Source organism: Equus asinus, chromosome 5 (genome assembly GCF_041296235.1).
Source record: "Equus asinus isolate D_3611 breed Donkey chromosome 5, EquAss-T2T_v2, whole genome shotgun sequence".
Classification (NCBI taxonomy): domain Eukaryota; kingdom Metazoa; phylum Chordata; class Mammalia; order Perissodactyla; family Equidae; genus Equus; species Equus asinus.
Genome location: NC_091794.1, coordinates 27447502 through 27464621, shown reverse-complemented (window position 1 = coordinate 27464621; position 17120 = coordinate 27447502). Strand labels below are relative to the sequence as shown.

Below are 17120 nucleotides of genomic sequence, written 5' to 3'. Positions count from 1 at the left end.
GTTCAGTGGTGGCAGAACTTGCAATATGACAGAAAAGTACACTTTCTAAAGGTGAGGGGCTTGTTTTTGAGGTATAAAAACATTATCCCTGGGGCTGGCCCCATGACATAGTGGTTAGGTTCGGTGCACTCCACTTCAGCAGCCCAGGTTCACGGGTTCAGATCCTGGGCGCAGACCTACACCACTCATCAGGCCATGCTGAGGCAGCATCCCACATACAAAATAGAGGAAGACTGGCACAGATGTTAGCTCAGGGCCAATCTTCCTCAAGCAAAAAGGAGAGAGAGAGAGTGGCAACAGATGTTAGCTCAGGGTGAATCTTCCTCAGCAAAAAAAAAGAATCCCTTCTTTAAGGCAAGCCTCTTGGGAATTGGAGTGAGCAGGCTAGAACAGAAGACATCCTTGATATGGTTTGGTTTAGAGAAGTAGAGGACTCATTTGGGTGAAGCAGTCTGTCTTGATAGCATCAGATAATGTGAGTCTTTTGGTTTTAAAGACTATAAAGATAACCTGTGCTTCCATCTCCCTGCGCCCCTAAACTTTCTGGTCTAGCCAAATAGCTAGTCCAGCAAAATCCAACTCATTTAGTAATGAGTAATCGAAAAGTCACTGGTCTGGCATCATACAAAGATATTAATAAGAAGAGGTGGAAATAAACGGCAAAGTTTGACAACAGGTAAAGGCTAGTCACACACACACGTACACACACAAAAGAACATTGGCACAAATCAGATGAAAATTTGATCTTAATGTTTAACAGTTTATGCATTCACTTCTTTGAAAGAAGGCCACAAAGCAGAAATGTAAGAACTGTAGGAAGAGATGGTTTAACAACCAGAAGAGATTAATTTTGAGCTCGCAGAACCCAAGAAAGAAGAAGGCAGACAAGTTTCTTCAATTGGAAGGCAGAGGCGAAGAGAGAGTGCAGAAAAATCAATAGGGGATGTAGAGGATATAGTAGGAAAAGTAAACAAAATGAAACAGATAAAGAGAATTTTAAAAGATTAGAGAGAAAATATTACCAATGCAAGACAGACAATTATGTATATGCAACATACACATAATTAGACTTCCGAGAAAAGAAAAATTAAGAGAATAAATATTTGAAATTATAATACATTCAAGAAAACTTCCCTGAATTAAAAAGAAGTGATCCTTATAGTGAAAGGATACAGCATGATAGAAAATTCACTCAGATTGGTCAAAATTCAGACATTCTAGTTAATGTTTATCGGGAAAGAATCTTCTGGGACCCAGGGAAAAATAGTTATCAATAAAGGGGTAAATACTGATTGATAGAAGGAAGAACTGCTCTAATGCTTGGTGAGCACAGATCAGAACAAGGACAGTTAATTGTACCATTTTTATATTTGGTGGCTCCTAACTAAGCCTAATGTATCCCTGTATGCACTGGATGTCCTTGCCACTGGCCAGGGTGGGCTACCCTTTTCCTAGGATAGTTAGTGAAGGGGCCCGGGAATCTCCCTTTCAGATTATCTTTTTCTGTGTTTGTACTGTTTTTCTTTCTTTTGTTCTTTTTTTGTGATTTCAATACTTTTCTTCTACTTGAACCTTTCTGAGCGATGCTTTTTCTTTAGTTGTATTCAAAACTTTATTCTAGTCTTGATAGAGCCATTTTTGTATCAAGAATTTGCATTCTACTTTTCATTATTCTAATAGCTACTATTTAGTAGGTATCTTCTATGTTTCAAGATTAGACCCTTATGTTGATTACTCCTGTATATGTATTTTCTTTCTGAACATCTCCTGAACACCAGGCTTATGTGTCCTATTTGATTTCTTCGTAATTTTTGAAATTGAGCATGTCTGAAACAATTCTTTTACTGTCTCAGTAAATGACATCTCCATTGATGCCTAAGCCAGAAGCCTAGGAGTCCTCTCTGACCCGACTCCCCTTTCTGAACCTCTATGTCACAGCCACTACCCTAACCAAAGCCACCATTATCTCTTACCTGAACTATCTTAATAGCCTCTAACAAATCTCCTTACTTCTTTCTCTGTTTTCTTTAATCCATTCCCTGTTCAGCCAGCCCTGGTGGTCTAGTGGTTAAGATTTGGCACTCTTACCACTACAGCCTGGGTTCGTTTCCAGTCAGGGGACCACACCACTTGTGTATCAGTTGCCATACTGTGGCATCTGTGTGTTGCTGTGATGCTGAAAACTATGCCACCAGTATTTCAAATGCCAGCAGGGTCACCCATGGTGGACAAGTTTTAGCAGAGCTTCCAGACTAAGACTAGGAAGAAAGCCCTGATCTCCCGCTTCTGAAAAAACTGGCTATGAAAACCCTGTGAATAGCAGCCAAGCATTATCTGATATAGCACCAGAAGGTGAGAGGATCGCACAAAAAGACCAGGCAGGGTTCCGCTCTGCTGTACACAGGGTCACCAGGAGTCAGAATCAACTCAGTGGCTCTAACAACAGAATTCTCTGTTCATCAGCTAAATTAATCTTTTTAAATACAAAGATTGGATTGTATTGTTTCCCATTTAAAACATATACTCTGAATAAAATCCAAACCCTTTAATAGGAGCAAGGCCCTGTGTGACTGAGCACAGCAGGACACATGTGGCTTTACTGCATGCCCTCTACTCTTTCCTTAGCTCCTCAAGTTCTAACCATACAGGCCTTCTTTCACACCCTTGATTGCACCAGATACTTTCTTAATTCTCTACTCCTTCTGTTCTTTCTTAGAATATTCTTTCCCCCTCTTCTTTATATAGCTGGCTCCTTCTCATGATTCCCTTTCTCATAGCACTGTGATAGTTTTCCTTTGTAACACTTAACACAGTTGGTAATTGTGATGTTTATTTAGATGCCTATTTGTTTATTATTTATTTAAGCCTTACTCTAGAACCTTATAAAATACGTGGGTCTATCCTTACATACAGATGATGAAGTAGACTCAGATAAAGCTGGTAATAACTAGGATTGAGTCCCAGATTTATTGCCTTCAAAATCTAGATACTTTTCACTGGGGATATTTTGACAGGTGCTTAGTGTGGCAGTGTTGATGTATACTGTATATTCTTTTACCGAGCTATGGTACCATTGCCTAATAAACACAAGGTAAGTACCAATAGAGCACAGAAGACAGACATTACCTTGAGAATTCAAAATGACATAAATTGTATTGCCTGGCATGAGGAGAGATGCCACAGAGTAGGATTAGGGCTTAACTGCCAACCTAAAGAATGGATAGGATTTAGATGGGCAGAGAGAAGAAATGTCATCCTAGGTAAAGAATATCTGAAGACCAATTTAAAAGCATGTTTTGGGTACAGTCCTCCCTCAGTATCGTGGGGGATTGGTTCCAGGACCCCCCATGGATACCAAAATCTGAGTATACTCAAGTCCCATGTAGAAAATGGTGTGGTATTTGCATATAACCCATGCACATCCTCCCACATACTTTAAATCGTCTCTGGCTTAGTTACAGTATCTAATACAGTGTAAATGCTATGTAAGTAGTTGTTATGCTGTATTGTTTAGGGAATAATGACAAGGGAAAAGTCTGTACACATTCAGTACAGTCACAACCATCATAGGCCTTTTGATCCACAGTTGGTTGCATCCGCTGTTGTGGAACCCACAGATAGGGAGTGCTGACTGTGCTCTGAAAAGTCACCTGCCCTCCTTGCTGTGTTGGCTACTTTCCTTATGTTTGTTTATTAGGTACTGTCGCTGGAGCTTTATGTTTTGTTTTAATATTAATTATGTATTTTTAATGATGTATTTTTGTTGTACAGCACTTTTTTAAAAAACGTATTCTACATCATCAGTGTGTAACTGCTATGAGGGCCAAGGATATAAGTTGAAGATAAGATTCAGATTTTCTTTCTCAGTGAGCTGGCCATTTTAAGAAGTACACAAGGAGTTGCCTGACACTCTGATAATAGTCATCTCCCTGCAGTTAGTCTCTTCATGCTACTGATGACGAATCCCTCGGGATTCTCTGCTCCACTGATAGTCTGACACACAAACACACACACACAGACAAAAGAGCAAAGAGGTAAGCTTGTGAGAGGAGTAAGTTTTTATCTTTTAGGTTCTATAGCTTGCCTATTAGTCTTCCATAAAATACTGTTACGGGTTTATCAGCTTGTATACTTTGAACTTTTATGACTTAGACTCTAAGTCTGCAAAAATAATCTCTACAAGATACTTAAAGGGACTTTATCTCCTAACTCCCCTCAGTTTTGCTAACTCCAAAGACTAACCATACTTCATTTTTTAGAGCTTTACTACTAATCATTTTGGGGAATCATAATCAGAAATCAAACACGGACACTGGAATTACTAATTACTAATTATTAATTAGTTTTATCCAGAAGTTAGAAAATTTTGACAAATAGTTCCTGGTCTGTAGTTCAAGAATCTCCTATGGGTTGGGTGATAGACTATAACAAAAAAAAATTGTGTGGTGCTAACCATATTCCGTTTGTTAACTCTCTTAATTCTCATACAACCCTGTAAGGTAGACACCCCCATTTTACGTTAGAGTTGAGTAAACTAAGGCAAAAAAAAGATTAAATAACTTGCCGGTTACCTAGCTGTTAAGTGGTTAAGATTTCTTCTAGCCCTTTGTAGAGGAATAAAACTTTGCCTTTACCCTTTTAGCTTCAGTGGTTAAGGCCTGCAAATTAATACTGACAAAAGACAGATTACCAGGAGAAAAAGGTTTATTTTGTAGTCATACAAGGATCCCACAAAAGAAGTAGCTGACTCATTAAATGGTTAAAATCAAAGGCTTATATACCTAACTTAGTATGGAAAAGAGAGTAGACAGAAAAGCCATCCATGGGAAAAACAAATAGATTTCTTTAGGAAAGATGAAGGGGTTTTTAGGAGAAAGTTCATCTATTCAGGAACGAGTGGTCTTTCCATCTTCTTCAAGGCTATCAAACTCCCTGGGAGAGGGTGTTTGTGATAGCCTCATTTCCCAGAAGCTGATGCTTTTAGTCAGGTAAGGGAAGCTCTGAGAAGGCTTTTTTTCCCCCTTCTGCGTTCGTTGCATCTCAAATGTCTTCAGCTTAAAGTAATCTTTCTCTTCTCTAGACCAGTCATAATAACCATTCTCTGAGAGTTGTTGCTCTCAGGTGTTAAGCTCTGTGTTTAATTAATATATTTCATTATAGAGTATAAATTAATTTTATTCTTCATAGTTGGGATTGCAAGTTTAAAAGAGATTGAGAGAGGTACAGTTTCTCCCCATTTTCCTGTCCTACTTTCTTTCATCTTTTCACTTCTAGTGTGGGGGTGAAAAAATATTAGAAGTTGAAAAGGGGAATAAAATAGAGGAAATCAGCTATTACACATTATCTCAGGGCCAGCCCAGTGGTGCAGCAGTTAAGTGTGCATATTCCACTTCGGCAGCCCGGGATTCACTGCTTTGGATCCTGGGTGCAGACATGGAACCGCTTGGTAAGCTATGCTGTGGTAGGCGTCCAACATATAAAGTAGAGAAAGATGGGCATGGATGTTAGCTCAGGGCCAGTCTTCCTCAGCAAAAAGAGGAGGATTGGCAGCAGATATTAGCTCAGGGCTAATCTTTCTCAAAAATAAATAAAACCCAAAAAAACAAAACATTATCTCTCCTGTTATAAGCTTATGCATATTGTTTAACTTATGGCCAGCAGTTCAGAGACTCCCTAATATATTTAATGACAAGAAATATAGTTTGGTTCAGAAATTTCTAAAATACCGAATGGAGAAAATCTCCTGTGTAACATTTCAGCTTTCTTCCAATAGTAGCTTTCCTCAGATGAGTTGTGATGTGATTTCTAGGAGAGGAATGCAAATGACTTACCTGAAGAAAAAAAATGAAGCTCTTCACCTAAAATAAAATCTAAGAAAATGTACACAGGATGGATATAAGGTGGAAATTGATAGAGCTAAAAATATGAATTGATTGAAACAAAAGGAAAAGATGGGAATCTTAGGTGGATAAATGAAATGGGAGATAAAAGAAAAGTAACTTTGAGGAAAGTGTTGAAGCATGTTCTGGATAGACATATAGATGGTTATGAGGAATTGTTAGTAGTAAGTAAAGACCATAAATATGAAAATCTGAATAAAGTGAACAAAATAAATAAGGCACAGATTTAAGAGATTATCAGGAATTGACTTAGTTCTCCATTATCTTAAATGCTAGACATCTGAGACTTTATTTTAACTACTTTGTAGTGACTTAGTCACTTCTTAAGAAAGGGTATTTTTCTGCCTCACTATAAAAAGTAATGTGTTCTTGGGGCCGGCCCTGTGGTGCAGTGGTGAAGTTCACACGTTTCGCTTCAGCATCCCAGGGTTCACCAGTTCAGATCCCAAATGCAGACTTGGCACCTCTTGGCACGCCATGCTGTGGTAGGCATCCCACATATAAAGTAGAGGAAGATGGGCACGGATGTTAGCTCAGGGCCAGTCTTCCTCAGCAAAAAGAGGGGAATTGGCAGTAGATGTTAGCTCAGGGCTAATCTTCCTCAAAAAAAAGAAAAGAAAAAAAGTAATGTGTTCTTTTTACATAAAGTTTTTAAATTTCTAAAATGTAGAATGTTTTAAATCACTAGGACTTCTGTTAATCCAATCAGCAAAATTGCTGAGAACAGCTAATAATGTACATGCAACATAATGAATGTCTTATTAAAAGCATCACAGAGCTGTTAAGGCAGTAAGGAATTATCAAACAAAAAGTGAAGGAAAACTGGGAACTCAGAGAGTTACAGAAGCACAGAGGTTGCTTATTGTATAAGAGCGGTGGTGTACTGGCTTATAAGAAATGATTATTAAATTTTCAGGAGTTTTGCAAACTAGTTGTTAAACACAGCCATTATTAAAAATAAAATTTATAGGGGCCGGCCCCGTGGCATAGTGGTTAAGTTGGGCACACTTTGCTTTGGCAGCCCAGGTTTGCAGGTTCGGATCCCAGACGTGGATTTACAGCACTCATCAGCCATGCTGTGGTGGTGACCCACATGCAAAATAGAGGAGGATTAGCACAGATTTTAGCTCAGGGCTAATCTTCCTCAAGCCAAAAAAAAAGAGGAGGATTAGCAACAGATGTTAGCTCATGGCTAGTCTTCTCACCAGAAATAAAATAAAATAAAATTTATAAATGTACAAATAAATTATATTTAAAAGATTAAAATATTAAAGACAAAAGTAATAAATATTGAAAACTCATTACTTCCTAATCATTTGCTAGATTACCACTAAATAATGGGATCGTAGAACAGTGGGACAGACAGCAAATAGAAAATAAGATAGTAGACGTAAAGCTAGATCACCCAGAACTCCCTCCTCCATACCCCTAGAAAAATAGTAGGATAGCAAAACCAAAACTTATTAACAGATCTGTAACAAAACTAGATGAGAAGGTATCCCCATGAATCGCAAAATACAAGCAGGTATAAACAAGCTAACAACAGCTGTAAGTCTGTGCCATCAGCATCTGTACAAGGGGGAAGCAACAGAAGCCCAAAAACCAATTAGTACTCATTAGGACATGCAGTGAGCCAAGTTGAGAACAGCACTTGAAACTATAAAGGTTTTTGCATAATCTCCATGTAAGCGCAGGGATCTACAATAAAGTGCGAAGGATCTGGAGCAGTCTGGGCCCTATGACACAATTAACCAGCTATTGCTCCCTTTCAGTTCAAAGCCCCACACTAAGGAAAAACTACTGGGAATAAAATCCAAATTGAGCAGGATATGGATAATAGGACCAAAGGAAATAGAAGGTCCAGATGAGTAGGGGGAAAGTGCAATGCCAGGAAATCTCACAGTATATGAGATTCTGTCTTTGAACACTTGACAGAAAAAGAAAAGAGCTGTGAAGATAGAAAAGCTATCCTGACCCAATACTCTTATCTAAAGTTCAGGAAAACTGTCACATAAAAATGAACAACAGAAAAGGATCAAGATTGAATCCAGTAGAAACCTATGTGAAAATTAAAATAAGGATCAAAATAATGTCTCTACAGGCAAGGAAAATATGCCAGAAAGACATGCCCACAAAACAAATGAAAAGTATAACCTAATATTTCAAAACAGGTTAAAGAAAATTGATGGTCGGAAAGAAGGACATAAATGAATTGATAGAACTCAGAAATTGTTAGAAATAGAGAAAATTTTATTTCAAGGATTGTTTATCTAGAAGGAGCACGATATTTCTTTAAAGCAAGTAGGTGAAAAAGAGAAAGTTTTTAAAAATCCAAAGTATAGAGCTCTTTCCCTTTCATATCCTGGTCAGTTCAGTTCTAAAGCCATCAAGTGGAGCACAGCAAGGTAGTTATCTGCACTGCAGGGGCCGGGAAGGTTAGGTGAACCATTAAGACATAGCAATGAAGATGGCTTCCACATAGGGGATTGTCCTGGTGTGAGGAGTCAGAGCCTGAGCAAAGTGAGGGGGATACACATGGGACTGGTCAGAGCCCAGTCAGGGAAGTGAATGGTAGTAGAGACAGAAGATTGGTCACATACAGAGAGATTGATCAAATGAATATATATGTTAATGGTAGTGTTAACCATGATTTTCACTGTTAGAGAAGAGTTATAAATCTGGCAAGGGAAAAAACTAAATATAAACCCTATAATGTTGGATTAGAATTGGATAAATTGGTATGAGTATGTGGTTTTCAATTTATATAAACATGTAGTTATAAATGTGCATGCGTTTTACATATATGTATAAAATTTCCTGGCTCTGTCCACTAAGAGGTCCTAGGCTCGGTGCCATCCCAGTAACAATAAGCATACCTGACACTCAGATCTTGGCTTCTAAATACTATTCCCCACCAAAATTACCAAGGCTGTTTGGATAAATGACTGGTTCCAGGATTCGGGCAGGGAAAGTACTAGATTATTCTGTAATAGCCAGTTCCAGAAAGCAAGGAATTGCTCAAGGAATGATGGAGACATGTGCAAAGGACACAATCCAGTTTGAAAGGATTCCCGCTGGCTAAATCGGGAAGAATTTGAACATCTGATTGATGATCATAATCCCAGATTATAATCCACTGAATATATTAGGAAATCATGAGTCTTTACTAATATAAATAAATGAACTAATTGAAAGTTTGATAAGAATGGAAAAGTGTACATGGTCTCAATAACTTACTATTTGCAAAGGGAAAAGGATAATTTTACAGTAGAGAAACCTGGCAGACACAGCCTTCCTCAAGTGCTAAAAGTTAATAATGTGACAATAATAAATTAGTAATGTGGCAAATCAAAATTGCCTACCACCTAATAGGGTGCATTGGAAAGAACGTAACATCTCTTCTATGATATTCCCACCAAGTTGCATAACCTGGATCTAATTATGTGGAAACATCAGACAAACCTAAAATGAGAGACCTTCTACAAAATAATTGACCTGTAGTCTTCAACAGTATCAAGATTACAAAGTCAAGGAAACACTAAGGATCTGTTCTGACTGAAGGAGACTAAAAAGATATGACAACTAAAATGTTTGTGTTCAGATATAACTTGTGATTTCAAACTGGATCCTTTGCTATAAAAGACATTATTGGGGAAACTTCAACGGGATATGAACATTAGATGGTAGTAGTATATTGATGTCACTGTCTTGATTTTGATGATTTTGTGGTTGTATAAGAAAATATCTTTATTTGTAGGAAATATGTGCTGAAATATTCAAGGGTGGTGATAGATCAAGGTAGCAAGTTACTCTCAAATGGTTCAAGAAAAACAGTTTGTGTGATTGCTTCAATCTTTTTTTTCTTTTTATTTTACTGAGGAAGATTTGCCTGAGCTAACATCTGTGCCAGTCTTCTTCTAGTCTGTATGTAGGTCACCGCCACAGCACGGCTGCCAATGAATGGTGTAGGTCCACACCTGGGAAGCACACCCATGCTGCCGAAGCAGAGGGTGCCGAACTTAACCACTAGGCCACAGGGCTGGCTCCCTGTGATGGCTTCAGTCTTTAAAGAATATATTAATTAAAAAAAGAAACAAAGAAAGAATAAAAAAGGATTTGAAGAGTGACAGATTTAGAAAGTAGGCAAAGAATATTCAACATACGTAAAATAGGAGTCTCAGGAAAAAACACAGAACAAATACTAAAAATATACAAACAAGAAAACTTTTCTAAAATTAAAAAAAAAGTTTTTTCAAACTGCATATCACAAGGACATTCCGTGTACCTGAGTTGATAACCAGCACTGAGAAATATTCTAATAAAATTATTGAAATTAAAAAGAAAAAGTTGAGTGGAATGCCAGGCAAAAAGAAACAGCCCTTATAAAGAAAAGAAAATGAGGTTGTCGTCAGAACTTCATCAGCAGTGGTTTATAGGAGACAATGGAGACAACATAAAGTATCAAAGAAAGAAACTGAATCAAACAGGCTTTCACATAATATTATAAAGGCTGCAATCAAATGTATCAACAAAGAATTAGGGTGATATTGTTCATATAAACCCTTCCTGAGGAGAACAACAAACTTCAGACACCCAAAATGATGGGAGAGATACTGACATAAGGACTGGTGTGGGCAGTTAAGATAGTAATAAGGGAGAGAGTGTATAATAGGAAAAGACTGTATGCTATGACAATTTGGATAAAGTTATCAGAAAATGGGAAAATTTGGAGATAATATGAAAATAGAATAAGCTTTCTGATTGCTTTAAAGTTTTTAACTGGTTATAAAAGGATAATATTTCAAATCAGATCTGGGGAGATTGCTCATAGTAGAGAGCCAAAAGCCAAACAAAAGGTTATCAGTAGAACACAAAAACAAACCTTCCTAATTTTATATTTATATATTTGTAAATATAAACTTTATTTAATATAAAAATTTTATAAATATGTAAATATTTATAAATATATTTATATAAAAATTTCATTTTATATATCTATATATATTATTTGTATGTATGTATATAATTCTTTAAGAATTTAATGTTTTTATATATAAATTTGTGTGTGTGTATATGAACAAATAAAATAAGGTGCACAGTGAGACTGTATTCCAGTTACTGTTGTTTCATAACTACCCCAAAAGCTTAGTGGATTAAAACAATAACCATTTTATGGATTCTGTAGATTAGAAATTCAGGGAGGATTTTTGGCTAGATGGTCCTCATGGCATAGACTGAGGTCACTTAATGGGATTCAGCTGGTGGATGAGCTGCTTTGGAGAGACCAAAATAGCTTCTCTCTCCTTGTGTTGTGCTTGGTGGTACTGACTGAAAGTTTCGGCTCGGAGCATCATGTAACCTCAATCATGGTGCTTTGAGGATAGTCAGACTTCTTACATGCTGTCTGGCTTTCGCCAGAACAGGCATCTTCAAAGAACTAGACAAAAGTTTCACGACCACTTCTAATCTAACTTTGAAAGGCACATATGATCATTTCTGCCACATTGACTTGCTTACAAGTGAGTCAAGACCAGCCCAAATTCAAGGAGAAGGGGACTAGACTGCTTCTTGATGGGGGAGCAGCAAGATCATACAGTACAAGAACATGTGGGATGCAGGCATCTTTGGAAGATACAATCTGCCACAAGCTCTTTACATAAAAGGCTTCAATATACATATGTATTCGATATATATAAATATAACAAAATAGTATGAATAGAACTGAGATCAAACAACTCTAGTCATATCAAAAGTTAACTCACCTTAATTGTTAAAGGAAAACAACTTTCAGATTTGCTTATAAAGCAGAATCTAACCCTATGTGGTATTTTGTTGTAACAAAGATAAAGGTTAAAAATAAGAGAACTATATATCTAAAAAAAGAATGAGGGACATCTATAATTGCTACTATGGAGTGTTCTTACTATTCCTATACTTACTATTAAGTAAAATAAGCAGATTGGAAAAGTGTATAACTTAATTTAAGAAAGAGGAGCAATACATATATAGTTGTGTGTATATATACACACACACATAATTATATATTATATATTAAAATAATGTAGAGTAAGTATATATAAATATATTTGCTTGTGTGTATGTCTCTGCTTATATTAGTAAAAATAGAACAATAAGTCTTTTTAAAAATAATTATATGTAATGACCAGGATGGAGTAGAGTGAGGGAAAGATAAAAGCTAGACTTTTTTTGATAAGCTTGTTTTATAGATTTAACTTTGGAACTATTTTACCTACCTAATAAAAACAATGAAGAATTTAAAAATCAACCCCTAAAATTTGAAGTTGAAAGTGAAAAAGAACAAATGAACCTAAATGTATATCCAGTTGGCAGTGTTAACACCTAGGGAAGAACTATTCCAAGTGACTTCAAAACAGTAATTCACCTGTATGTCCCTGGTAGACCATACGCTAAGGATGAAAAGAACTAGGGAAAATAGTTAACTGTTTAGTAATCACGTCGTGGTCGTTGTGTTGGTGTTGTCACTTTAAGACTATTGTGAATGTAATCTTGGATAAAAAGAAGTCATGATGCAGTACTGTAGTTCTTTTATCCCCAGTGTCTTGAGAACCAGGATTCTTCATATGCAAGAAAGCACATAGAGATATAAGATATTAAGTAAAAAGCTAATGGTCCTAATTTAATTAGAAGAACCAGTATAAACTCCTGATCACTTTATATTTTTATCTGTATCTCCCGTCAGTCTGTCTCTATCTTAGCTGTGTTTGCACAGACTGAAGATTTGCCATGAGTCGGGAATTGTTGAGTTGTTAGGGGTACATTATACTAATCATTCTACTGATGTTTGTACTTTAAATTTTCTATTGTATTTTTAAAGGACGATAAAAGAATATCTTATTATACAGTAATGTGAGCTTTTAAATGTTTTTTAGTTTTTTGATGAATTGTTGCTTCAGTTAATTTTGATATCCATAGAGCAAGCTTGAAGACTATAGTGAGAAGAGGAGTGACTAACTCAGCAATAGTCGTGCTTACTCTTACTGCCTTCCTAAACTACCCAACTCCCAGACAAGTTATTTGCTCTTGCTGTCAGACTGGTTTTATAAGAAAATCTGATGGAATCTGACCGAATTGTTTGTAGAATGATTTGTTATAAATAGAGAAAAAGGTATAAGCATATATAACCATGTAATTGCAGTATTTTTGAAAAAATGCTTAAACTTTTTATTATTAATAGATTTAGTCATTTTTAATATATGATACAGTTTAAAATAGTACATCTTCAAAATCATACTTGTTTTTGTATAAAAATATCTTAAATAAAATGTTTCTTACTTCAGATTGCTTTTGTGTCTTTTTTGTTGGTTGGTATTTTGGAAACTTATAAAATGAGTTGAAGTAAATTTAATTTCATTTATCAGTTTTTTAAGGCATATTTTTCCCATATTATTAATAGATTCTGTACAGGTTCTGTATTTAAGAATATAAGATTAACTGATTTTCTCATGGGGAAAGTGTCAGTATACAAGGCATCTAGTATAAATTATTGTAGATTTCTTTTTTTAAGTATAAAAATTAGAATAAATCCTGATTTTTAATTTTTAAAATTTATAGTTAAATTAGACAGTAATATAAGATTGATATTGCTATTTGATGCATGGAAATTGTCTTTTAATTGATTAAATGTTATATGAACTTTAAAATAGCATATGAGAAAATTCTAATTAAGCCAATTCTAATTTATGGTACATTTAGAAGATTATTAATTTTTGAAATTTGCATATTGGGCAAAATGTTATACAGATTACTCTAACCACATTTAATCAATTATGACAAATTGCATATTTAATACTTTATCTTAAAGTAACTTATTTCTTTAAATATAAATTTCTCTTTTTCTTCTGTCAGAATACAGCCGTTTTGAAGCCAAAATACATGACTTACGGGAGCAGATGATGAACAGTAGCATTAGTTCAGGATCTGGTTCTCTTCGAACTAGCCAGAAGCGATCCCTCTATGTCAGGTAAATTTTTTTACTTCTAATTATGGCAATCCTTAATTATTTATGCATGGAAATTCGTTTAGGTTTTTCACTATGACTGACTTAGTTTTACTCTAGAAAAATATATCACAAACCAGGGGAATTTTTTTTATGATTGATTTCCTGACAGTATGTCTTTCAAGAATTGGAGTATTATAATTTTGTTAATGAAAGTTATATAACCCCTTGAGTAATAATGATTAAAAAAGACAAAATGTGGACCAGAAAATTTTTTAAGTTGATATTTTACTGAGTGACTGTATTATAGCATCATATGTCATATCACCCAACACTTATATTTACCTGTATCCTTTTATAATAAAATATTCTCCATTTGAGTAACATTTAATTACTATGGCAGTTTCCATAATAGCAAAGACAACGTATGTAAATAATAACTTAAAATGAGAATAGCCTCAGTAAAGAAGTCAGATTAAGGAAATTTCTACATGTATTTTTTAAACACTTGGGAGAAAACAACATGTTGCTTTTCTATAGCATATAAGATTGACATGACAGCATACATCTAGTAATATTAAATAGATACTGTTAGTATATAAATTGTTCTTTTTCATTTCTTTGGCTAATAAGATTTAATATAGATATCCCATTTATTTGTATTCTGTATACTATTTTTTAGTAGAGCTTTTATTGAGCACTTTATTAACTTTAACTTTAGTTGATTACTACAAATAATCTGTGTCATTCATTAATTATTCTCTCATTCCTTCTGATCCTATAGGAGAGCCTATTCCTGATATGTTTTATTTAGTATTCTGGTGAGAGATGATATATGTTACATAAAATAGACAAGTATCCCACATGTTTGTGTATGTGTGTAAATATATCTGTATACACAAGCATGTGCTCTGTACTTGTTTACATAGGATATGACATTGTCTCAAAGAATTTTATTCTATGATACATAAAAAAAGGAAATTTTTCTTTCATCTTTTGTTCTATTCCTACTCCTTTCGTTTCTTCTGCCCTACCAGTGATCTGGGAATCGTTAATGTATCAGATTTTTCTCTCCTTCCACTAATTCTTACAATATTTATTAAACTCTTCTGTTCCAAAGTCATTAAAAGTAGTTATGTAGAAATATCCACAGAAAAAGGAAAAACTTAGAGTTTTGTTTATATTCTCTTTTTTTCATTTTCTTACCTGTATTTTTTAATTTTAGTATATTAACAGGTATTGCCTTTAATATGTGATTTATTAAATACAAAGGCATACAAATCAAAACATCAGGTTATATTTGTTTTAGGTACATTTAATGAGTCATCTTTACTTTTTGTTATCAATTTTCATTTTTAGAGTAGTAATACTTTATTTTTACAAGCTATATATTATCAAAAGACTTAGAATGAAAAATAAATTGTCACCCACCAACAATCCCCAATTCTGTTCTCTAGAAACAACCATCCTCCATTTGCCTGGCAAATTCTCTTGCCTTTACCTCCCAATTTCTAAATACAGTCATGCACTGTATAACAACATTTTGTTGAACAACAGACTGCGTATACGACAGTGGTCCCATAAGATTAGTACCGTGTAGCCTAGGTGTGTAGTAGGCTATACCATCCAGGTTTGTGTGAGTATGTTCTGTGACGTTTTCACAACAATGAAATCGCCTAATAACACATTTCTCAGAATGGGTACCCGTCGTTAAGCAATGCATAACTGTAATATGCATATACTGCTGTTTCCTAGCTTACCAACTTTGGACACTACAGACTTTCTGCCATGGTAGATGAGAACTTTTTCTCCCATAACAAACCACTCATTCTGCCTCTTCCCCTGTCACTCAAAGATAGTCCTGTCACCATTAATAAAGTTAACAAAGTTTAGAGTCACGTGACTATGTAAAACCTGTCATTACTCAGTCAAGCTGTGTGTTATGACCACGCTTCTTTTCTTCTGCAACCCTTCGTTTTTCCTGGACTTAATAATTGTCTCATTTTTACTTGCTTAATTTTCCATAAACTTGTTACTAAGTATCTTCCTTTATCTTCCAGTAGCCTCTCTAGAGTTTTTTACATGATGAAACATGTGATCGCACATATGGTCTTTTCAGTTCAGGTTTTTACATCTTTCTGCTCCATTCTGGACTAGTTGCTCTGTAGACTTGGTGTGTGGCTCTCACAGGAGACTTGCCTTTGCCATTAGCCTATTTCCTTTGGCTCTCTGCTGTGTCAGAGTCTGTTTCCTAGATTCCACATTTTCTCTTCTCTCAGTTTACTTTTATTTTGCCACAGCACATCCTCCAGTAAATTCGTGAGAAAAGGGTGTGTGGGAGGTACTTTCTGATTCCTAGCATGTCTGAGGATGACTTTCTTTTGCCTTCTGCTTGATGGAGGATTTGGGTTGTGGTAGGGAGGCTGTGATATCCTGTTTTGTTTTCCAACAGCCCTTCTTGTTATTTGCTTGTTCCTTTTTTGTCATCTGTTTATTTTATGGACATATCTTCTCATTTTTCTCTAGTGTTTTTCTTCTGCTTCTCAAATTATCTGCTTTCTCTGATTTCCTTTTTTCTAGTTTGCTTGTTTTCTTGGTTTTTTTTTCCTTTGGTTGTTTATGTGTGAGGTGTTCTTTAAAGGTTTAGTGATCCTTGTTTCCTGTTCTTTAAATTGGAAGATAATTGGCTTTTTCACTGCCCTCTCCCGCCCTATGTCATTCTTTTCTTTGGGGTCATTAAATATCTCTAGAGAAGAATCTTTAATCTCTTGCCTGCAGTATAAACCATGTTGCTAGAATTTGGGTTCAGTGTGCAGATTTCTTTTTAATCCATCTGTTTTCAGCCCAGCACCTTCCTCCTCCCCCGCGAAGTGCTAGAGTACAGAGCTTCTCAAATTCACTTTCTGTAGAAACTAACCCTCTGGTCCCCTGTGGGATTAGGAACCGGAAAAGGGATCTGGAGGGTTAAGTGCCATATACAGTGTTTTCACTGGTTCTTCTGTTTTCACTGCTGTAGTTTCTCTCTACCTATCCAGATACTGTATACCTCTAATTCATGAGCATTTCCAGGATCTGTGGAGTCAGTCTTATTTCAACATCCCTCTCTTCAGGCACCCCATTTAGAGCTTCCTTTACTCTGCTACTTTTAGCTGTTGTCATCCAAAAATGTGTTAAACTCTCTTTTCTCCTATTGTCGTCTCTTGTATTGTGTGTGTGTCATTTTAGTGGATTTCAGGATGGAG

General features: G+C 35.6%; 1 protein-coding gene across 18 annotated transcripts in view; it reads left to right on the top strand.

Annotated features, from left to right (window-relative positions):
• DLG1 (discs large MAGUK scaffold protein 1) overlaps positions 1-17120 on the top strand; it is a 256957-nt gene that overhangs the window by 200647 nt on the left and 39190 nt on the right. For all 18 annotated transcript variants that reach the window (XM_070509126.1, XM_070509131.1, XM_014868119.3 and 15 more), the window contains one exon: positions 13788-13902. In XM_070509126.1, the coding sequence (XP_070365227.1) occupies positions 13788-13902 (115 nt within the window). The remainder of the gene's footprint in view (positions 1-13787; positions 13903-17120) is intronic.